Source organism: Salvelinus fontinalis, chromosome 12 (assembly GCF_029448725.1).
Source record: "Salvelinus fontinalis isolate EN_2023a chromosome 12, ASM2944872v1, whole genome shotgun sequence".
NCBI lineage: Eukaryota > Metazoa > Chordata > Actinopteri > Salmoniformes > Salmonidae > Salvelinus > Salvelinus fontinalis.
Genome location: NC_074676.1, coordinates 35,829,173 through 35,854,160, shown reverse-complemented (window position 1 = coordinate 35,854,160; position 24,988 = coordinate 35,829,173). Strand labels below are relative to the sequence as shown.

The following is a 24,988-nucleotide window of genomic DNA, read 5'->3' as shown; positions in this document are numbered from 1 at the left end:
GGAGTCCCCAAGGATTTTCTGCAGACTTTGGCCTCTCTTCTCAGACTCCTCCAGGTCTTGCTGAAGGGACTGGAGCCTCTTGTCAGAGACCCAGAGGATTTTCTGCACACTCTGAGTCCTCTCATTGGAGCCCATGAGATTGTGCTGCAAAGACAGGACCTGTCCCTCAAACTCCTTGAGTTTCTGCTCCATGGAGTGTACCTTGTCCTCAGACAGCCTGAGGTTCTGCTGGAATGTGAGCTTGGAGCTCTTGTTTTCCTGCTCAGCAGAATGGAGGGACAGGTGGAGGCTCTTGATCACAGTCTCTTGTCGGCTCTTGGTATCTTTGAGCTCCAATTTTATGGCATCGTTCTCAGAGAGTAGGAATGTACGGTCGGATGAGATCAGGTAGCTCTGCACGTCATCCTTCAGTCAAACACAGCACAGAGAATAAATACAGGATGGTCACACATGACTATGAATATTATCCTATAGCAGGGATCATCAACTAGATTCAGCTGCGGGACAATTCTTTTTTTTAAAGCTGATTTCCTGGTGTTCTTTTACAGTCTATTATGTCCAACAATGAAAATTCCACACACATTTTTTTCTCCAACTTTTTAATTTATTATTTTGCTCAGAAAACTTGGCTGGCCAAATAAAACCACGCTGCCAGTTGGGGAACCTTGTCCTATAGCCTTACATCATAGGGCGGCGTACAATTGGCCCAGCGTCATCCGGGTTAGGGTTTGGCCAGGGTAAGCCGTCATTGTAAATAACAATTTGTTCTTAACTGAGTTGCCTAGTTAAATAAAGGTTCAATAAAATAAATTTAAAAAACATCAAAAACCACAGTCCTAAATCAAAAAGGGAAACACTTCAGTACCTACCCAGTTTTGGGTAAACGCTAATTTCAAAAGGAACTCTTAGAGGGAGGGGGTATGTAAGATAATGTGTTTGTCCTGCTGGTCTTTCCTGTGACAGCTATCCTCCAATGCTGATGACTTAGTCACAAATTTGCATGCATCTGAACGAATTTGATCCAAAATAGGCTGAGAACATAAAACATTACACGCTTTTGTTTTTCAGGCAGATTTCCACAGCAGATCACAGAGCCATGGCCAACTACTGGATACAAAAAGAAAACCATAAAAACTATTTAAACAGTGATTTGCAACTATGCATCATCAATCATTATCATACTGCACCTTCATGTGGGCATGGACCATGGCTTCAACTTCTTTGTATGACATTTTGGACCTGTCTATTTCATCACGAAGCTGTCTTATTATAACATTGCAGCATTCTAGAAAATAAAAGAGTGAATTACACCCTTTAACATTTTATAAAAAAGAAAAATAGGAATTTGTTGAACCTGTCTCCAAAAGAAAGGCCCAAATCAAGACAGTGTTTGTTTTACCACTGGGTTGATTTCTCTCATCACTAACAACTCCAGATGCTGGACTTGAGCATCTACTATTGCCTTCATTTGACATTTTGTCTCCAAGACCCTGGAACAAACCAGACACAGTTAAATAAGAATTATAAAATACAAATATTTGCTAAGGAACATGAGAGGACAACAAACCTTGCAAGACAGGTCCTCCCATGTGGGGAGAGTTTTAGTGAAGTCTCCGTTGTCCATCATCATGTCAAAAGAGGGTGAAAAACCCTCACTATAGCTATAGATTAAAAAATGAGACTTCTAATCGTAATTTTTAGACAAATTATGGATGTGCTAGATTTCATTATTAAATGTGCTAGTCCTATAAATCATAAAATATCATTAGCTAGCTAACCTTTCAAAACGTAGCTCTGTCGTTCTCCAAGGAAACCTGACGTACGATTCGAGCGTTCCATTCGTTCATTCCCGCCCTCTGGCTCTGGCACTTTGATCATGAGAACGTCTGTGACATAAATAGACACGTTGGTATTCGTTTTTTTTATTGACATGTAAATTAAGAGAAGGACATACAATTGAATCATCCCAGCACTTTGACCGTTTATTTTAGTTACATTTTAGTAATTTATCAGACGCTCTTATCCAGAGCGATTTACAGTAGTGAATGCATTGACATACATAGACGTGTTGGTATTCGTTTTTAAAATTATTTTGTATGACTTTATTTGTTTTCCCGCACGTTTTTATTGACATATAAATTAAGAGAAGGACATACAATTGAATCATCCCAGCGCTTTGACAGTTTCTTTTGGTTACATTTTATCAGACGCTCTTATCCAGAGCGATTTACAGTAGTGAATGCATACATTTTCTTACTGGTCCCCGGTGGGAATCAACCCAAAACCCTGGCGTTGCAAGCGGCATGCTCTACCAACTGAGACACACGGGACCAGACATTTGACAAGACATTTTAATGTCACTGGTCTCAGATATATAGCTCAATGTTTTAATGAAATGGCACTGTCACAGGGCATATTTTCTCTTATGTAAAACATTCAAGCAAAATACCAATGAGAAAATTCAATTTAAAAAGACAATCAAAATAAAGATCATATAGCCACAATATGGGCAGGTAACGGTGCAAACAGCTTTTGAGAACATGTATTACATTTCATGAGAACAGAGAAATTAAGGATCAATACATGTCAAAATATTTCATAAGAGCCTTATAATTTTGACATAATAAAACCATGATTGCATAACATATTTAAACACTTTCCTACTATTCAATTGTATTGTTATAGCTGTAGCCCTCCTACTTAAAAGTGTAAACACCAGTCTAGTAATGAACTTCATTTGTGGTTTAGCATAATAATCAGCTCAGTTGATAAGTGACTCACTGGTAACCTCAGAAACTTTTCTGTAGTGATGAGGACCAATTACAGTAACATTTTCCTGAGTGTTATGAAAAATGTTCTTTAACTCCCTCATTCATCACCAGTATTGCTCAGATAAGATGTCATAAATCGAATATATTCTTGAGTACTGTGCCTTGAAGATCATGTTGCTATTCTCACCAGTTGAACAGATTGAATTCTTTACTAAGCAGGTCAATATGCTTCTCTTAAAATGTATCTTCTGTGTGCTTTATTGTAAGCTAAGGGGAAAAGGCCACACAAAAATCAAGCACATCACAATGAAGATTGTTTTTCACAGTATACGCTGAACAGTAGCACGAGAGACACATGGAGGGAATTTCCTGCTTGCCAACATCAGCTATATAGACATGGAAGTACACAGACACACACAACTTTGGAAACATGGGCAAATACTCTATTTCATAGACATATAACTGCTTTATTGAGTCCAAACACACAGTCCACACACACACACACACACACACACACACACACACACACACACACACACACACACACACACACACACACACACACACACACACACACACACACACACACCTATTTATCCTCATGTATAAATAGATGAATATACACAGATATACAGTGCATTCGGAAAGTATTCAGACCCCTTAACTTTTTCCACATTTTGTTACGTTACAGCCTTATTCTAAAATTGATTGTTTTTCCTCATCAATCTACACACAATACCCCATAATGACAAAGCAGAAACAGGTTTCGACATTTTAGCAAATATATTTAAAAAAAATAAAAAAATAACTTATTTACATAAGTATTCAGACCCTTTGTTCAAAATTGAGCTCAGGTGCATCCTGTTTCATTGATCATCCTTGAGATGTTTCTACAACTTGATTGGAGTCCACCTATGGTAAATTCAATTGATTGGACATGATTTCGAAAGGCACACACCTGTCTTTAGAAGGTCCCACAGTTGACAGTGCATGTCAGAGCAAAAATCAAGCCACGAGGTCGAAGGAATTGTCAATAGAGCTCAGAGACAGGATTGTGTCAAGGCACAGATCTGGGGAAGGGTACCAAAAATAAATCTTAAATGGAGGAAGTTTGGTTCCACCAAGACTCTTCATAGAGCTGGCCACCAAGGAGGTGACCAAGATCCAAATGGTCACTTTGACAGAGCTTCAGAGTTCCTCTGTGGAGATGGGAGAACCTTCCAGAAGGACAACCATCTCTGCAGCACTCCACCAATCATGCCAGACAGAAGTCATTCCTCAGTAAAAGGCACATGACAGCCCGCTTGGAGTTTGCCGAAAGGCACCTAGAACTCTGACCATGAGAAACAAGATTCTCTGGTCTGATGAATCCAAGATTGAACTCTTTGGCCTGAATGCCAAGCATCACATCTGGAGGAAACCGGCACCATCCCTACGGTGAAGCATGGTGGTGGCAGCATCATGCTGTGGGGATGTTTTTCAGTGGCATGGACTGGGAGACTAGTCAGGATCGAGGGAAAGATGAACGGAGCAAAGTATAGAGAGATCCTTGATGAAAACTTGCTCCAGAGCGCTCAGGACTTCAGACTGGGGCAAAGGTTCACCTTCAAACAGGACAACCCTAAGCACACAGCCAAGATAATGCAGGAGTGGCTTCGGGACAAGTCTCTGAATGTCCTTGAGTGGCCCAGCCAGAGCTCGGACTTGAACCCAATTTAACATCTTTGGAGAGACCTGAAAATAGCTGTGCAGCGACGCTCCCCATACAACCTGACAGAGCTTGAGAGGATCTGCAGAGAACAATGGGAGAAACTCACCAAATACAGGTGGGCAAAGTGTAACAGTATAGCTTCCGTTCCTCTCCTTGCCCCTACCTGGGCTCGAACCAGGTAGGGGCGACAACAGCCACCCTCGAAGCATCGTTACCCATCGCGCCACAAAAGCCACAGCCCTTGCAGAGCAAGGGGAACAACTACTTCAAGGTCTCAGAGCGAGTGTCGTCACCGATTGAAACGCTATTAGCGCGCACCACCGCTAACTAGCTAGCCATTTCACATCGGTTACACAAGCTTGTAGCATCATACCCAAGAAGACTCAACGCTGTAATCACTGCCAAAGGGGCTTCAACAAAGTACTGAGTAAAGGGTCTGAATAATTATGTAAATGTGATAGTTCTTTTTTTTTTATACATTTGCAAAAATGTCAAAAAAACTGTTTTTTTCTTTGTCATTATGGGGTATTGTCTGTAGAATGAGGGATACATTTAAAAAAATATATATTTTAGAATAAGGCTGTAACGTAACAAAAAGTGGAAAAAGTCAAGGGTTCTGAATACTTTCCCAATGCACTATACATATTTCTGATATGCTTATTCATTTTTAAATCATGCTGTCTCTGTAAAAGACTCTCCCTAAGTGAGGGCACACAGCGATTTGAAAACACACACACAAATACAGCTAAATTGTTGGAAGAACCCCTACTGATTTGCATGTACAGTAAAACTCTTCAGTTACAGATATCATACAGAGACAGCAGTGATTTATACACCATAAATAGAGCTGCATTTTGTCAACTCATTAAAACATATGGTACAGTAATTCATGTGTTGCTCTTAATCTTTTCTTGCCGGCAGCAAAAAATTAAATCAAATAAAAATAATATTCTCCAATTCAAATTGAAAATATATTTATATCTTTATATATGTATTTATAATTCTATATACACATTCTCAGGAGCACAACCACGGTATTGAACAAATTACTTGAAATTAATAAATACAACAGCACTACAATGAAAAATCAAATCAATATTTTAATTTCTATATAAGGCAATTAAAAGTAACTTTACAACTACTGCATTGTAGAAAATATTGCTGCTATGGTCTCTTGAGGACATTAACAACTGATTACAACTGGCCACTGCACATCATAAGTATTTTACAAGTTCTGACACCTTGCCTCACACACAGACATACAAACACAGCAACTTTAATTTAAACAGCCAAGTGTGAAACCGAAAAAGAGCAATAAAACTGTTTAAAATCTAACTTAAATCTTAAAACATGTAATCCACAAAGACTAAAAAAAACATGAATCCTATGCCAGATGATTGTGATAAAGACATCACTTTCACACCTAATGATGGTTAATACATAAAGTGCTGTCAAAGCAGCCTGAATTCCCTTTCTGATTAACACTTACTAAATAACAGAAGTATGAATTAATTCTGGCTATGATATGATATTGTTATTTGTCCTAAGTAATCCAATCCATTAGCCTAAGGTCACTAGCCTGGTTGACCCGACTCAAGTGACTCACAGCAAGGGAGAGCTGTGACACACTGGTCTGGAAAGGAGGCCATTGTAAATGCAGTATTTGTGCAGAAATGTGCTCCTGAATGTACTGAGCTTTGATTGGTTCTCTCAAACGTATTTTTCTTCTCTTTTTTTCTGGGGAGGTTGAGTCCTCACGTTGTTTTCGATTTGAAAATTCAACAGTTGCATTGGAGAGCTGTGAATGGCTGTCCATGTGGGTGTTGGAATGAGAAAAACACAGAAGAGAACCAATCAGTAAAACAAGCACATCCCCTTCCTTATCGCCGCATCGTGCTGACGCCAAAATAGCCTTTCCAGACTCTGAAGTCAGGAGGACTTTGAGTTAGGCTACTAGTCTGGCTAATACCTATGTCCAGCAGAGCTAAAATTCAGAGTCAAAGTTTGATTGCTAAACTGTTGGCATTTCATTTCATATTTAGAGACCTCAATAACTCATTATGCGTGGAAAATGTTTTTTTTTTTTTTTTTGCATTTATCCAAAAGCTGGGTGGTCCTGGAATACATTGTAATGATGTAGGATTCTGAAATGATAGACAATGTCTCAATATTGTCACGTTCCTGACCTGGTTTATGTTATTTTTGTATGGTTTAGTTGGTCAGGGCGTGAGTTGGGGTGGGCATTCTATGTTTTGTGTTTCTATGTTTAGGTGGTTTGTAATTAGCCTTATATGGTTCTCAATCAGAGACAGGTGTTTGACTTTTTCTCTGATTGAGAACCATATGAAGGTTGGCTGTTCACACTGTTTGTTGGTTGGGTGATTGTCTTCCGTGTCTGTGTCTATGCACCACTAGGGACTGTTTCGGTTTGTTCGTTTATGTATGTAATCTGTTTCCTGTTCGTGCGTTCTTCGTCTATTGTAAGTTCTCAAGTCAGGTCTGTCTACATCGTTTATTTGTTTTGTAGTTTATTCAAGTGTTTTTCGTGTTTGTCTTCGTCTTGCAATAAATTCATTATGTATTCACAACCCGCTGCATTTTGGTCCTCAAATCCCTACTCCTCCTCCTCGTCCGAGGAGGAGGAACTAGACTCCCGTTACAAATATTAGTTAGTGTTGCAATGATCTGGTTTTGAGGCTTGGAGACTCATGAGAGGTGCATTCAGCAGGAGTGTATGGGAAGTGTAGCAATACTGTGATAGAAATGTCAAAATAAATACTAAACTAAAAAATAAACCTGTAAAATAATACAGTAGGCTTATAAAAATGCACAAAATCATGTTTTGTGAAACACAGTCTAGCGATAAATTTTCTGTTTATGGAAATGTAAAAAAAATTGTGAAAAAAGTTCAGAAAATAAAGAAACTAAACAAAAAACAAAGAAAAAGCAAACAATATAAATGAATATAATATCAATTCTATACATGTGACCATTTGACTTAATCAACCGTTGGGAATGTGTGGCGAGTAACAGAGACGACTCAACGCCCCTGTTCTCATGGGGCATGCTAGCCTAGCCATTTGAGGTCCTGTTTTTCTTATGGTAGGTGGGGGTGAAAGGAGAGGAATGGATCATATCATCAACACAATGATAACGGGACGTCTAGGGGGGTTTCCTCACAGTATTTCGTCTGTTCTGCTTTTGTATCCATGGTTTAAAATACAGGTCTGGACTGGAATCATTCTGCTGCCTGACACTCAAAGGCCTGGGGATCAATCTGATGGCTCCTCTCTCCACAGAATCATTCTCCTCTCAGCTCTATGGAGGAGTGTTTACTGTTGGTGGAAGAGAAGAGAGAGAGAGAGAGAGAGAGAGAGAGAGCAAGAGAGAGAGAAATTGTAAGGGGAATAGAGGTTGTAAATATTTGGCACATATTCATGTCAATAGTATCAAATAAAATCTATTAATTCCCCCACAGCACTGTATAACTGGGGTATAACCCTTATCAAAGTACATTTATTTATCAAAGGTATATATCAATAATTCATAAGGCAGGCAAGGGAGGACAAACACATAAAATAGAGGGTAGAAAGAGAGAAAGGTAGTATTTTTAATCATGAAGATCCGCTCAACAAAACAGTTTCTTGACTGTTTTTACATTTTGTATAAATCAGTTTCTTGACTGTTTTTACATTTTGTATAAATCTATGTTGAGACAAGAGACAGTCTCCTTCCACTAGGCACTGTAATTCCATGTCCCACAGGCTCTGCTTCCACTTATTCTGCTGGCAGCTCCTGTCTCATGGTGAGGTGGAAGTGACAGTTGTGTGTGTGTGTGTATGTGTCTTCTCTATGGGAAATAATGGGCCAGGGGTGGAAGTGACATCTCCATTCACAGCTACTTCCTTCTTGCCGTAAACCAGTGCAGTGGACTTTGACGGAGGGTCAACCAGCCTGCTACAGCTCTGAGCTTCTACTACTACTGCAGCTTAGATTTCTTAAAATACCCCGGACTAAAATCAAATCAAAGTGTATTTGTTACGTGCGCCGAATACAACAGTGAAATGCTTACTTACCGGCCCTAACCTGAATAATAACAGTAGTGTGTCACGTTCCTGACCTGTTTTCCGTTGTTTTTGTATTTGTTTAGTATGGTCAGGGCGTGAGCTGGGTGGGTAGTCTATGTTATGTGTTTCTATGTTGGGTTCAATGTGTTGCCTGATATGGTTCTCAATTAGGGGCAGGTGTTTGACGTTTCCTCTGATTGAGAACCATATTAAGGTAGGCTGTTCACACCGTTTGTTTGTGGGTGATTGTCTTCCGTGTTAGTGTTTGTACCACACGGGACTGTATCGTTTGTTCTAGTCTGTACCTGTTCGTGCGTTCTTCGTGTTTATGTAAGTTCATATGTTCAGGTCGGTCTACGTCGTTTTTTGTTTTGTAATTTCTCAAGTGTGTTACATATTCGTCTTGCTTTAATAAATCATTCATGTGTTCCACCTACGCTGCATTTTGGTCCGATCCTTCTCGCCTCTCCTCATCCGAGGAAGAATATGACAGCCGTTACAGAGTGAGGCTATATACAGTGGCGAGGCTATAATAGTAGCGAGGCTATATACAGGCACCGGTTAGTCGTACTAATTGAGGTAGTATGTACATGTAGTTATGATTAAAGTGACAGAGAGTAGCAGTAGCGTAAAAGAGGGGTTGGGGGCACAATGCAAATAGTCCGGGTAGCCATTTGATTACCTGTTCAGGAGTCTTATTGCTTGGGGTTAAAAACTGTTGAGAAGCCTTTTGGTCGTAGACTTGGCGCTCCGGTACCGCTTGCCATGCGGTAGTAGAGAGAACAGTCTATGACTGGGGTGGTTGGGGTCTTTGACAATTTTTGGGCCTTCCTCTGACACCGCCTGGTGTAGAGGTCCTGGATGGCAGGCTGCTTAGCCCCAGTGATGTACTGGGCCGTACGCACTACTTTTTGTAGTGCCTTGCGGTCGGAGGCCGAGCAGTTGCAGTACCAGGCAGTGATGCAACCAGTCAGGATGCTCTCGATGTTGCAGCTGTAGATCCTTTTGAGGATCTGAGGACCCATGCCAAAACCTTTTAGCTTCCTGAGGGGGAACAGGCTTTGTCGTGCCCTCCTCAAAACTGTCTTGGTGTGTTTGGACCATGATTGTTTTTTGGTGATGTGGACACCAAGGAACTTGAAGCTCTCAACCTGCTCCACTACAACCCTGTCGATGTGATTTGGGGCGTGGTCTCCCCTCTTTTCCTGTAGTCCACGATCATCTCCTTTGTCTTGATCACATTGAGGAAGAGGTTGTTGTCCTGGCACCACACTGTCAGGTCTCTGACCTCCTCCCCATAGGTTGTCTCATCGTTGTCGGTGATCAGGCCTACCCCCGTTGTGTCGTCGGCAAACTGAATGATGGTGTTGGAGTCGTGCTTGGCCACGCAGTCATGGGTGAACAGGGAGTACAGGAGGGGACTAAGCACGTACCCCTGAGGGGCCCCTGTGTTGAGGATCAGCATGGCAATGAGGATCAGCATGTGTTGTTACCTACCCTTACCACCTGGGGCGGCCCATCAGGAAGTCCAGGATCCAGTTGCAGAGGGAGATGTTTTGTCCCAGGGTCCTTAGCTTTGTGATGAGCTTTGAGGCCACTATGGTGTTGAATGCTGAGCTGTAGTCACTGCACAGCATTCTCACGTAGGTGTTCCTTTTGTCCAGGTGGGAAAGGGCAGTGTGGAGTGCAATAGAGATTGCGTCATCTGTGGATCTGTTGGGACGGTATGAAAATTGGAGTGGGTCTAGGGTTTCTGGGATGATGGTGTTGATGTGAGCCATGACCAGCGTTTCAAAGCACTTCATGGCTACAGACATGAGTGCTATGGGTCGGTAGTCACTTAGGCAGATTACCTTGGTGTTCTTGGGCACAGGGACTATGGTGGTCTGCTTGAAACATGTAGGTATTACAGACTCGGCCAGGGACAGCTTAAAAATGTCAGTGAAGACACATGTTAGTTGGTCAGCACATGCTCGGAGTAAAAGTCCTGGTAATCCGTCGGCCTTGTGAATGTTGATCTGTTTAAATGTCTTACTCACATCGGCTACGGCAAGCGTGATCATCCAATCGTTGGGAACAGCTGGTGCTCTCATGTATGCTTTAGTGTTGCTTGCATCGAAGCGTGCATAGAAGTAATTTAGCTCGTCTGGTAGGCTTGTGTCACTGGGCAGCTCGTGGCTGGGTTTCCTTTTGTAGTCTGTAATAGTTTGCAAGCCCTGCCACATCCGATGAGCGTCCGAGCCGGTGTAGTAGGATTTCATCTTAGTCCTGTATTTACGCTTTGCCTGTTTAATGGTTTGTTAGAGTCCTGCTTCTTGAAAGCGGCAGCTCTACCCTTTAGCTCAGTGTGGATGTTGCCTGTAATCCATGGCTTCTGGTTGGGGTATGTACATAGGTCACTGTGGGGACAACGTCATCGATGGACTTATTGATGAAGCCGGTGACTGATGTGGTATACTCCAGTCTGTGCTAGCAAAACAGTCCTGTAGCTTAGCATCTGCATCATCTGACCACTTCCGTATTGAGCGAGTCACTGGTGCTTCCTGCTTTAGTTTTTGCTTGTAAGCAGGAATCAGGATATAATTATGGTCGGATACGCGTCTCTCTGTGTGGAGTAAAGGTGATCTAAAGTATTTTTTTTCTCTGGTTGCACATGTAGGTAGAAATTAGGTAAAATGGATTTAAGTTTCCCTGCATTAAAATCCCTGGCCTCTAGACCACACAATCTACCGCCTCTGGATGAGCATTTTCTTGTTTGACGAAAACTATAGATGAACTCTCTTGGTAGATAGTGTGGTCTACAGCTTATCGTGAGATGAGGTTTTGCTCGCCTGAGGTAGAGTGTCTCATGATCAGCTGTAGACCACACAATCTACCAAGAGAGTTCATCTATATTCTTCGTAGCTGTCTATTTACCACCACAAACCGATGCTGGCACTCTACCTCAGGCGAGCAAAACCTTGAGACTTCCTTAAAACCTCTTGAAGCTAGGGGGCAAAAATTTTATATTTGGAAAAAAAACGTTCCCAAGGTAAACAGACTATTTCTCAGGCTCAGATATTAGAATATGCATATAATTTACTAATTAGGATAGAAAACACTCTAAAGTTTCCAAAACTGTCAAAATATTGTCTGTGAGTATAACAGAACTGATTTTCCAGGCGATAACCTGAGGAACTTCAACCCGGAAGTGCTTAACAAAAAAAAATCCTTGTTCCATTGCTTGCCCCTCCATTTAAAGGCGTATCAACCATATTTATTTTCCAATGGCTTCCTCAGGCTGTGACCAGGCTGAGTTCCAGGCTTTTATTTTGAAAAATGAGTGAGATTTATCAAAACGCGTCAGTGGATGACCAGGTGTCCTTTGTTTCCTGCGCAGGAGAGATTTGGCTCGACATTTTCTATCTCTGTAGAATTTAACAGTTTACCGTCTGGTTGAAATATGATCGATTATGTATGTTAAAAACAACCTGAGGATTGATTATAAAAAACCTTTGACATGTTTCTACGAACATTACGGATACTTTTTAGAATTTTCGTCTGCCCTTCAGTACCAGAACGAGCTTGTGGTTTTCTGAACATTACGCGCAAACCAAATGGCGATTTTTGGTTATAAAACTAATCTTTATCAAACAAAAATAACATTTATTGTGTAACTGGGAGTCTCGTGAGTACAAACATCCGAAGATTATCAAAGGTAAGCTATTAATTTTATTGCTTTTCTGACTTTCGTGACCAAGCAAATTTAAGGCTAGCTTTTCTAGCAGTGATTGATACACTCACAAACGCTTGGATTGCTTTCGCTGTAAAGCATATTTTCAAAATCTGACACGATAGGTGGATTAACAACAAGCTAAGCTGTGTTTTGGTATATTTCACTTGTGATTCCATGATTATAAATATTTTTTGTATTATTTTTGAGTTTGGCGCGCTGCCAATTCAGCGGTTGTTTACGAAAATGATCCCGTAAAAGGGATCCGTGCGGCAAGAAGTTTTAATATTAGATTTTGCACACCAACTGTTACTGACAAATAGACACAGATCACCACCTCTTGTCTTACCGGAGGCCGCTGTTCTGTCCTGCCGTTGCACCGAAAACCCAGCCAGCTGTATGTTATCCATGTTGTCGTTCAGCCATGACTCGGTGAAACATAAGATATGACAGTTTATAATGACCCGTTGGAAGGATAGTCTTGATCGGAACACATCCAGTTTATTATCCAATGATTCTACGCTGGCCAATAGGACGGATGGTAGAGGCGGGTTACCCACTCGCTGACGAATTCCCACAAGGCACCTGGACCTGCGTCCCCTGTATCGGAGTCTTTTCTTCATGTGAATGATGGGGATTTGGGCCTGATCCGGTATCTTGAGTAAATCCTTCGCATTCGAATCGTTAAAGAAAAAATATTTGTCCAGTACGAGGTGAGTAATCGCTGTTATGATATCCAGAAGCTCTTTTCGGTCATAAGAGATGGTGGCAGAAACATTATGTACAAAATAAGTTACACAAAATGCAAAACCCCCCACAAAAATCACACAATTGGTTTGGAGCCCGAAAAAATGGCAGCCAGCTCCTCCGGCGCCATATTGTGTGTAGATTGATGAAGAATAAGGCTGTAACGTAACAAAATGTGGAAAAAGTCAAGGGGTCTGAATACTTTCCGAATGCACTGTACGTACCAGCATCGGTTTGTACCAGCATCAGTTAAGGCGGCAGGTAGCCTAGTGGTTAGAACATTGGACTAGTAACAAGATCGAATCCCCGAGCGGACAAACCCCTGAACAAGGCAGTTAACCCACTGCTCCTAGGCTGTCATTGAAAATAAGAATTTGTTCTTAACTGACTTGCCTAGTTAAATAAAGGTTAGAAAAAAATGTGTGGGGTACAGAGATGAGTCAGTCATTAAAAAATCATGTTAAACAATATTATTGCACACAGAGTGAGTCCATGCAATTTATGTGACTTGTTATTCACATTTTTACTCCTGAACTTATTAAGGCTTGCCATAACAAAGGGGTTGAATACTTATTGACTAAAGACATTTCAGTTTTTTAAATTATTTGTAAATCCACTTTGACATTATGGGGTATTGTGTGTCAGCCATTGACAAAAAAATCAAAATGTAATCTATTTTAAATTCAGGCTGTAACAAAATCAAATGTGGAATAAGTCAACGGTTATAAATACTTTATGAAGGCACTGTATGTGTACAAAAGTAGTCAAAAATGTAGTATTTGATTCCATATTCCCGAGAATGCAATGTGGTTCTACAAACTTGTTGGATGCATTTGCTGTTTGTTTTGGTTGTTTCAGATTGTTTTGTTCCCATTGGAAATGAATGGTAAATAATGTATTGTGTCTTTTGAGATACTTTTATTGTAAATAATAATATAATATGTTTCTAAACACTTCTACAGTCGAGGCCAAAAGTTTTGAGAATGACACAAATATTAATTTCCACAAAGTTTGCTGCTTCAGTGTCTTTAGATATTTTTGTCAGATGTTACTATGGAATACTGAAGTATAATTACAAGCATTTCATAAGCATCAAAGGCTTTAATTGACAATTACATGAAGTTGATGCAAAGAGTCAATATTTGCAGAGTTGACCCTTCTTTTTCAAGACCTCTGCAATCCGCTCTGGCATGCTGCCAATTAACTTCTGGGCCACATGCTAACTGATGGCAGCCCATTCTTGCATAATCAATGCTTGGAGTTTGTCAGAATTTGTGGGTTTTTGTTTGTCCACCCGCCTCTTGAGGATTGACCACAAATTCTCAATGGGATTAAGGTCTGGGGAGTTTCCTGGCCATCAACCCAAAATATCGATGTTTTGTTCCCCAAGCCACTTAGTTATCACTTTTGCCTTATGGCAATGTGCTCCATCATGCTGGAATAGGCATTGTTCGTCACCAAACTGTTCCTGGATGGTTGGGAGAAGATGCTCTCGGAGGATGTGTTGGTACCATTCTTTATTCATGGCTGTGTTCTTAGGCAAAATTGTGAGTGAGCCCACTCCTTTGGCTGAGAAGCATCCCCACACATGAATGGTCTCAGGATGCTTTACTGTTGGTATGACACAGGACTGATGGTAGTTCTCACCTTGTTTTCTCCGGACAAGCTTTTATCCAGATGCCCCAAACAATCGGAAAGGGGATTCATCAGAGAAAATGACTTTACCCCAGTCCTTAGCAGTCCAATCCCTGTACCTTTTGCAGAAAATCAGTCTGTCCCTGATGTTTTTCCTGGAGAGAAGTGGCTTCTTTGCTGTCCTTCTTGACACCAGGCCATCCTCCAAAAGTCTTTGCCTCACTGTGCGTGCAGATGCACTCACACCTGCCCGCTGCCATTCCTGAGCAAACTCTGTACTGGTGGTGCCCCGATCCCACAGCTGAATCAAATTTAGGAGACGGTCCTGGCGCTTGCTGGACTTTCTTGGGCGCCCTGAAGCCTTCTTCACAACAATTGAACCGCTCTCCTTGAAGTTCTTGATGATCCGATAAATGGTTGATTTAGGTGCAATCTTACTGGCAGCAATATCCTTGCCTGTGAAGCCCTTTCTGTGCAAAGCAATGATGACGGCACGTGTTTCCTTGCAGGTAACCATGGTTGACAGAGGAAGAACAATGATTCCAATCACCACCCTCCTTTTGAAGCTTCCAGTCTGTTATTCGAACTCAGTCAGCATGACAGAGTGATCTTCAGCCTTGTCCTGGTCAACACTCACACCTGTGTCAACGAGAGAATCACTGACATGATGTCAGCTGGTCCTTTTGTGGCAGGGCTGAAATGCAGTGGAAATGTTTTTTTGGGGGGGGATTCAGTTCATTTTCATGGCAAAGAGGGACTTTGCAATTAATTGCAATTCATCTGTTCACTCTTCATAACATTCTGGGGTATAGGCAAATTTCCATCATACAAACTGAGGCAGCAGACTTTGTGAAAATGTATATTTGTTTCATTCTCAAAACTTTTTTCCACGACTGTACATTAATGTGGATGCTACCATGAGTATGGATAGTCCTAAATGAATCGTGAATAATGATGAGTGAGAAAGTTAGACGCACAAATATCATACCAAGACATGCTAACCCTCTCACCATTACAATAAAGCATTTATTTCGGGGTGGGGGGGGGGAGGCTATATTTTTGCGTTATTGGCCTTCAAGCAGGCATACATTTGGCCGGTATGACGTCGCACTGTGATAAAGTCTCTCATTACAATGGAAGTTAATAGGAAAACTACTTTTACATCGCGAAAACGTGTATCATACATGTCATATTTTAATACTGGCTGATGTCATACCTCGGGAAGAGATCTTCTCCCGAATAAGCCATTGATCATATTTTTGTGATATTCCTACCTCGAGAAATGTGTCATTTAATGGAGGGTCTAGCACATTTTTCCTATTTGTCTGCCTCTTTAGTCCAAGGTGCATTGCATGGTTCCGTTGTCAGAGATATTATACAAAAGAGATAGGAATCCATTGAAAAAATTAACATATAATGCCCCACCGAGCAGACTGTCGACCAATTGCGTTCAAGTTGTCATGTTGCATCACGCGGTTGCTAAAATAATCATCACGCAATCCCTTCTCAAAGTCAATGTATATGTCGAGAAACGTGCCTATTTTCCTGGAAGAAAACACATTATTGTGTTTCAGAGAGGAACTGTACAAATCAAATGTAATAGCTATTTATTTGCTTTACTTTTTTGCTATTCACCTGACCAACTGCTTTTTACTGTATATGTCAAAGCACAGGCTTAAACTGTATGTTGGTCAGTTGTGTCAGAAAAAAACTAGTGATATTGGCAACAGTAGGTGTGCGGGTCTGGGATCTGATAATGGTGATGCATGAGCCATGAGGTGAAGGAGACATGTGCCAAGTTACCAAACTACATGCAACCAGCCAGCCAGGCCTACAGACCGAGAGTATGAGTCCGAGGCAGCACAGTGAAACAACTGAGCAGCATGCAGTGAGAGTTGGGGGTTGCATGGTGAACGGAGAGGGAACCAAATGGTTGTTACTGGCAGGGCCATATTCAGTGGGCACGACGGGTGGGCCGGTCCATACACACACTGTACTGGAGGTGTAATTCTCACTACTTACTGTCTCGCTCTCCTCCCCATCCGGCAAGTTATTAGACTCACTGCCATAGTGCAGAGGGGAGTACACCCAGGTCCTGTCCTCTGGGGGCTGTCGGTGCACAACCGACACAGCAGAGGGCGTCAGAGAGAGGGAGAGAGCGGGGGCCATTGGACGCACACAGAGAAGCAGAGGCAGGCAAGAGAGATAGACAGGACAAGGCAGGCCAGGAAAATGAAATAAAATTAGAAATGCCAAAGGAGGAAATGCCAGGACAGAAAGTGTGAGCTTGGAATATAGATTAGCCTAACTGCAGGAGAAATAGGGAAATCCTATTTGAAAAGAACACAGTGTAGAGGGTTAGTGTAATGAAATATTAACATTCCCTTCAAAAGAACGTTAGTCTTTTCCTATTTCCTGCTATCACTGTCAAAAGTCTTCAGTTTTCATGCTGGCTGGTATGTATCATGTGGCTAAGAATGGCTTTCTATGACTATGCTATTTCTATTTGATTAACCCCTCATCAATCTCAACAGCCAAGGTGAAGTGGACAAGGAAAAAGGATGAATCTACAGTATGCATCAGCCAGAAAACAGGGTGGGAGTGGGTGGTTGGCGACGGGTGGAAAGCGAGGGTGCCAGCACTGCCAACAACCAAAAGGACATCTTTTCTCAAAGCATCTTCCCCCTTCATTCTCAATAAAGAAAAGTGCTCTGTGCCTTGCATTTATTATTATGTGCATTAAGTGTTTGGCCAGGACAGCACCTCAGTACTGCGCCACTCAGGTAGAGACAGAGGGAGAGACTGAGAACTAATTTGAGAGAGAGGGAGAGAGAGAGCGAGAGAGAGCGAGAGAGAGAGAGAGAGAGAGAGAGAGAGAGCAAGAGGTGGGAAGACAGAGAGTGGGAGCGGGAGGAGAGAGACAGATGGCCTCAAATGAGAAGCTAAGAGCCCCCTCCTATAACTCAGCCACCTCATCCCTTCTTTCTCCTCCTTTCCTGCCCCATCACTCCCCCCCTCTCTCTACAGGGAGAGTCTTCTCCAGCAGTTTGATTTGATTCAACATGAAGAGGAACAAACCCCAAGCGGAGGATGAGGTGGATGAATAACGTTAAAGCTACAGTCTGCTTTAAGAAAAACAACAAAATTATATAAAGATTTGAAATTACTATTGAACAGATTTCCAGATTGCAGACTGAAGCTTAACAAAAAAGGCCAAGTCCCCTTTTGTACAAATGATATAAAACACATGAAATAAAAATGATCTGTAACAATAGGTAAAGCATGTAATGTGTCATGGCCTCTTTCGCATCAAGGCACCATAAAGCATCCTCTGAGAAAAGATGCTTGTCAAGGGAAGTCAGTTTATAAGTCATTTGTGTGAGATCTTGTGCATGTCTTTTCATTCGGATCCGTCTATTTCAAAGTCTGAGGATCAACTGAAGAATCGCTACAGATACAGCACTAAGACTCTAAGTAAGCAGACTGGAGGACTAAGCTACAACAACTCCATCCACAGCTATATGCCATTGATATCCTTATAAACATGTGCTACTGACTGAAGCATTGACTAGACAAGAGAGCTTGGGACTATAAGGTTCTATCTGCAAAAAAGATGATTCTGAGATATTTGGCTTTAAAGTTCCGAACCCTCATTGGTTTGAATGGTGTCAGCAATTTTTATCTTGTATTCTTTTGAACTTAAAACCATGAACTGGGGTATTCAGAGTACTATATAGGTAGAGAGCATTGAACAGAACAAGGCTATGTCAATAAAAAAAATTGACAAAAATGCAGATAGTTGCCTACTACGAGAGCTTGGGACTATGAGCTGGGAGCCATAGAGAGTCCTACCAACTTACACTGCAGCTGGAGCTTTCTCCTCCGACAGGACAGGAGAGAACACCCAGGTTCTCCCGTCTGCAAGCTGACAGCACACACCCAGAGAGAAGGGGGGTGGAGAGAGAAAGAAGAAAGAGAGAGGAGGAGGGAGAGAGAGATGGGGGAGAACAGAGGGGTGAAAGGGATAGAGGACAGACAGATGACACGAAGATGGAACATGGATGGAAATGAAAGGTTCATAGAAGAGACGGTTGCTGTTTTGACTGTGATGGTGAAGGGTGAACAAATCAAATGTGAATCAGGCATGATGATGAATGGATTTACAGGTCTGGTGCCCTCCTTCTCCTCTCACCCCCCCTTTCTCCTTCCTCTCCCCACCCTGAGCCTCTGTCACAGCTTAAACAGATAAATCAGAAGAGAGAGGGAGTGTGAAAGAGAGGGAGAGAGATGGCGTGAAGGAGAGAGGAAGATAAGGGAAACAGAGCGAGGGATAGGAAGGAGACAGAGTAACAGAGTGAAAGACAGAGCGAGAGGGTGAGACAGAAACAGAGAGAATGAGTGTAAAAGGGAGGTGGTGACTGCTGATGATAAATGAATAATTCAGGCTGTAGCCACTCAACAGGAGCTGGTGAAGTGCTTCTCTGCTATCTCCCCTGGGCCTGCTCTGACAAGAACAATCACTTCAGCCCTCTCTCCATGACCTCTCAAAGTAATATCCACTCCATCTCTCAGGACTGGTACAATATCCCACACATTGTTCTGATGAAGAGTCATGTCTTCTTTGACCAGTCAAATCCCAGAAGACAATCATCTTTTCATGCAGTTTACTGGTATTCGCTTTGAGATTGCTTTACACATGAGATGACACAACCATACAACCCAGAAAATGAAACCGTTTAGAAGCACTAAATTAGAACGCTATTAGAATTCAATTTAGAACGTTATATGACCTAATACGTGTCTTCGGCTGGCTAAATAACCACAGGTGCATGGATACAGAGAGACACAGTGGTGATAGTGGTTGTCTAAAAGCGTTGCCTCTGTTTCTCCAGAACTGCAGAGAGGCAGAGCAGGTCTGGTGAGCTGAGATGGTCATCCGATGACTAAGAGCTCTCAGACAGACAGACCTACTGACCCTCAGAGCCTCCAGGGTCACAGTGTGAGGTGTTTCATTGCAGGAGACTGTCCACCCGTCAGAGTAACGCCAGAGGAAACTTTCCTATCTGGACTTATCATCAATTCTCACCACAGACTCGTACATCAATGCATGGCTCTGGCTCAGAACTCAGTGTCATAGAGCCCAGACTTCCACAATAACACCTGTCAGATCAAAGTCAGGCTGTCTGAAGAGAAGTAATCTGTTCAGGAGGACAAGGGCCATGCAGTTAAGAGAGATGTCAGATCAAAGTCAGGCTGTCTGAAGAGAAGTAATCTGTTCAGGAGGACAAGGGCCATGCAGTTAAGAGAGATGTCAGATCAAAGTCAGGCTGTCTGAAGAGAAGTAATCTGTTCAGGAGGACAAGGGCCATGCAGTTATGAGAGATGTCAGATCAAAGTCAGGCTGTCTGAAGAGAAGTAATCTGTTCAGGAGGACAAGGGCCATGCAGTTAAGAGAGATGTCAGATCAAAGTCAGGCTGTCTGAAGAGAAGTAATCTGTTCAGGAGGACAGGGGCCATGCAGTTAAGAGAGATGTTTGAACAAAAGAGAGAATAACTCAACTTCACTATCTGCTGATGTCATAGCCTGAAGTACTGTCCTATTTGTCTGGGCCCACATTCAATTATGTTTAGTGCCAGATTGAGATGACATAAAGTGCTTAGGACAAAGCAGAAGTGAAGCTAGGGAGATGGACTGACTAAATTAACCCTTAAACACCTCAAATCCCAGTCTTAACACTCCACCCCAACCCACTCTGAACACCCCAGAACATTCTGAACACTCCACCACAACCCACCCCAACCCACTCTGACCACCCCAGAACATTCTGAACACTGCAATCCAACCCACACTGAACACCCCAGAACATTCTGAACACTCCACCACAACCCACCCAGACCACCCCAGAACATTCTGAACACTGCAATCCAACCCACACTGAACACCCCAGAACATTCTGAACACTCCAATCCAACCCACTCTGAAAACCCCAGAACATTCTGAACACTCCAACCCAGTCTGAACACTCCAAACCAGTCTGAACACTTCAACCCACTGTGGTGTCTTCTGGTATAACACACGCCCATGCAGGTGTCTCACCTCACTCTCTCTCTCTGCTCCCTCTGGATTCCTACTGTCAACGCTTCTGTAGAAAGGCATGACAGCATCCAAATCTGAGACTCACACACCCTCCCATGACCCAACACTAATAACACACACTGACCATCTGCATTACGGGTGGCAATGATAAGTTACACACACATGGACAAACAATATTTAACAAATCAAAAATGGAAATGATGGCCAATGTAAATGATGGGAGCTAGCTGTGTATAGTCTAGTGTCTGCTGTTGTCTGTTTCATGTTCTGCTGTATGCCTACCGACTGACGTAGATTTAAACCTAGGAGATATTTAGCAGCTAGGATACTGTAGTATACTGTATGTTGTAACTGAGCTGTATGCCTATAAACATGGTAGCAGTTGGTATTTAGTATCCATCATAACTGTGCCTTGTGTGCCCAGGGTCCTATTCATTAGGCACTAAATGGATGAAAACAAATTGAAACAGTTTTTTTTTTGTTACAAAAGGTTTTAAAACGTTTTCCTAAGGAATACGACCCAGGTGTGTGTGCATGTATGTTGTGCCAATGAAAGCACAACTTACAAAGTAGATGTCTGTGATTGTTACGTCATCCTCGTCGTCCTGGGAGGCTTGGCTGGTGCAGCCGGACCCTGACACCATGCTGCCCCGGCGGTCCCGCTCAGCCTCCACCACCACCACCTTGGAACTGGCAGGGGCCTCAGCAGGGGTCTCCGGGTCAGAGGTATCAGCAGCAGAGGCTTCAGCAGGGGCCTCAGGAGCATCAGGGGTCGGGGGAGAGGTGGAGGGTGGGGTAACAACAGCAGCAGAAGCCTCAGCTACCTCTGGTACCTCACTGAGAAGATAAAGGGGGGGTTAGTCACACACACACACACACACACACAGTAGAATTACTGTACACACCTGCTCTCATACACATTCTCTCTCTCCTTCTCCCTCCCACTCCTTCTCTCTCTGAAACCAGCCCAGACAGGCAGAGCTGAGACTGACTGATTAGATCAATGGGAACAGAGAGGCCACTAACCAAGACTTACACTACCAGATGGCACAGTGCCACCACAATCCCTCTATTGTCCAGACCCAGATCATTAACTACTAGGAATGACTTAAGCTTATCCCAGATTGCTTTCTCAGCTTGTGTGTTTAGATAGAGAGACAGAAATGTGAAGCCTGCTCCCTGGTGGCGCAGTGGTCTAAGGCACTGCAACGCAGTGCTAGCTGTGCCACCAGAGACTCTGGGTTCGAGCCCAGGCTCTGTCGCAGCCGTCCGCGACCGGGAGGTCCATGGGGCGACGCACAATTGGCCTAGCGTCGTCCGGGTTAGGGAGGGTTTGGCCGGTAGGGATATCCTTGTCTCATTGCGCACTAGCGACTCCTGTGGTGGGCCGGGCGCAGTGCACGCTGACCAGGTCGCTAGGTGTACGGTGTTTCCTCCGACACCGGCTGGCTTCCGGGTTGGAGGCGCGCTGTGTTAAGAAGCAGTGCGGCTTGGTTGGGTTGTGTTTCGGAGTACGCATGGCTCTCAACCTTCATCTCTCCCGAGCCCGTACGGGAGTTGTAACGATGAGACAAGACAATAACTACTAACAATTGGATACCACGAAAATGGGGGGGGTAAAAAAAAAGACAAAAAGAAATGTGAAGCCTGGCATTCCTAAAGAGCAGTGACAGCATCTCAGACTCGGAGAAGGACCTGTTTGTTGGGAAATAAGTATTTAATGGGGGTGAGGGGCTGGTGTTGTAGTTGCCATGGGGACCTAAACTCTCTCTCCCTCTCTTTTTTTCTCTTGCTCTCACCAAGTAGGCGAGTCTGAGGCAGCTTTGAGGAGCAGGGTCTCCAGGTGGCTAATTCCCCAGTCCCCTGTCTACTCCGTCCCCTCCACCCTTCCCCTACTACCCCACCCAGCTCCCCGAGGCCATATGTCTAACTTGTTCTCAACCCCCCCAGACCCATCTGACATAGTTCCACTGCCCGGCCACTCCATAACTTTCCCCATGCACTCCTGTCTTTCTGTTTCACTCTTTTCCAGTCACTGTGGTCTCACCCTACTACCCTGCCTGTCTTGTCTGTCTCACCCTTTTCCAGTCACTGTGGTCTCACCCTACTACCCTGTCTGCCTGTCTCACCCTTTTACAGTCACTATGGTCTCACCCTACTACCCTGTCTGCCTGTCTCACCCTTTTACAGTCACTGTGTTCTCAACCTAATACCCTGTCTGTCTGTCTCACCCTTTTACAGTCACTGTGTTCTCAACCTAATACCCTGTCTGTCTGTCTCACTCTACTCCACTCTCTTAACCTAATTAGATGGCTTCTCAAGAGAACATCCAGAGGCAGCGATGATCTGTACATAACAAGGGACTTAACAGCATAGCTACAGGCCACAGCCACCCCAATAACCAAATGGGACCTAGAGTGAGGTGTAAGGTGGGGACTTAATATCACAGTCAAATGGTAACATGGCTGCCCCACTTCCCAGAGCGGAGGGTTAGATAACCTAGATGTTAGCCTGTCCCAGGTGAGACGTTTTCAGGTTAGTTTTAGTAAAAAGTGCCGTAGCAGCAGCGGACCGGGTTCCTATTGGGGTAAGAGCAGCCCCATCAGAGGTAGGATCTGAAACACTTGACTTTATACTTGGGATTCCCAGAGTTACAGTGAGCACTGACAAGTATGTTAAGTATACCAACATGATACCCGTTGAAATGTTAATAACTCTGTAAATGCATGGCTCTGGTTTCAGTGTGTTGGATACTGGGTGTGCTGCTCAGTAGAGTTGAGCCTGCTCTCAGGGATTTGTGTAATACATCTTGATCTTTGTAGAGTAAGGTTGAGGCTGTGTACCTGATCTCTGGAGATGGCTGTGGGGCCGTGATGATGGGCTCGCTGTCATGTCTCTTCACCTCCACCTCCACCGTGATGGTCTGCTGCTCCTCCTCACGCACCTCCTCCTGGGTCCTACACACACACACAGATGTGCAACGTAAGTACACACACGTTCAATGTATAGTACCAGTCAAAAGTTTGGACACACCTACTCATTCCAGGATTTTTCTTTATTTTTACATTGTAGAATAATAGTGAAGACATCGAAACTTTGAAATAACACATATGGAATCATGTAGTAAGCAAAAAAGTGTTAAACAAAAAAATATATATTTGAGATTCTTCAAAGTACTCTGCGTCTCACAAAGACACGGCGGTTGGAACCCAAAATCTTAAATTTGGACTCATCAGACCAAAGGACCGATTTCCACTGGTCTAATGTCCAATTGCTGCTCATGTTTCTTAGCCCAAGACAGTCTCTTCTTATCATTGGTGTCCTTTAGTAGTGTTTTTTTTGTAGAAATTTGACCATGAAGGCCTGATTCACGCAGTCTCCTCTGAACAGTTGATGTTGAGATGTGTCTGTTACTTGAACTCTGTGAAGCATTTATTTGGGCTGCAATGTGAGGTTCAGTTATTTGCCAATTTCTGAGGCTGGTAACTCTAATGAACTTATCCTCTGCAGCAGAGGTAACTCTGGGTCTTCCTTTCCTGTGGCGGTCTTCATGAGAGCCAGTTTCATCATAGTGCTTGATGGTTTTTGCAACTGCACTTGAAGAAACTTTCAAAGTTGACTGACCTTCATGTCTTAAAGTAATGATGGACTGTCATTTCTCTTTGCATATTTGAGCTGTTCTTGACACAATATGGACTTGGTCTTTTACCAAATAGGGCTATCTTCTGTATATCAACCCTACATTGTCACAACACAACTGATTGGCTAAAAAGCATTAAGGAAAGAAATTGCACAAATTAACTTTTAACAAGGCACACCTGTTAATTGAAATGCATTCCAGGTGACTACCTCATGAAGCTGGTTGAGAGAATGCCAAGAGTTGTCATCAAGGCAATGGTTGTCATCAAGGCAATGGTTGGCTACTTTGAAGAATCTCAAATATAAAATATATTTTGATGTGTTTAACACTTTTTTGGTTACTGCATGATTCCATATGTGCTATTTCATAGTTTTGATGTCTTCACTATTATTCTACAACGTAGAAAATAGTAAAAATAAAGAAAAACCCTTGAATGAGTAGGTGTGTCCAAACTTTTGACTGGTATTGTAAGTACACTCACGCACACACATGTGAATAAGCACACACACGCACATGCACAAGCGTAAGCACACAATCAGGCACAGACACGCAATACAACTCAGCGACAGGAAGGGTGGTCACATCCATAAAAACACAGACCAATAGAG

At 42.9% G+C, this 24,988-nt stretch overlaps 1 protein-coding gene across 5 annotated transcripts in view; it reads right to left on the bottom strand.

The window, feature by feature from the left end:
• Positions 1 to 1,906: 1,906 nt before the first annotated feature.
• Positions 1,907 to 24,988, bottom strand: part of LOC129867251 (phosphatidylinositol 4-phosphate 5-kinase type-1 gamma-like) — a 96,841-nt gene continuing 73,759 nt past the window's right edge. For 3 of the 5 annotated variants that reach the window (XM_055940533.1, XM_055940534.1, XM_055940537.1), the window contains 4 exons: positions 23,584 to 23,697; positions 21,307 to 21,577; positions 16,666 to 16,752; positions 1,907 to 7,817 (listed from right to left, as the gene is read on the bottom strand). In XM_055940533.1, coding sequence (XP_055796508.1) covers positions 7,815 to 7,817; positions 16,666 to 16,752; positions 21,307 to 21,577; positions 23,584 to 23,697 — 475 coding nt within the window. In that variant the 3' untranslated portion in view covers positions 1,907 to 7,814. The other 2 variants (XM_055940536.1, XM_055940535.1) reach the window with 2 other exon arrangements.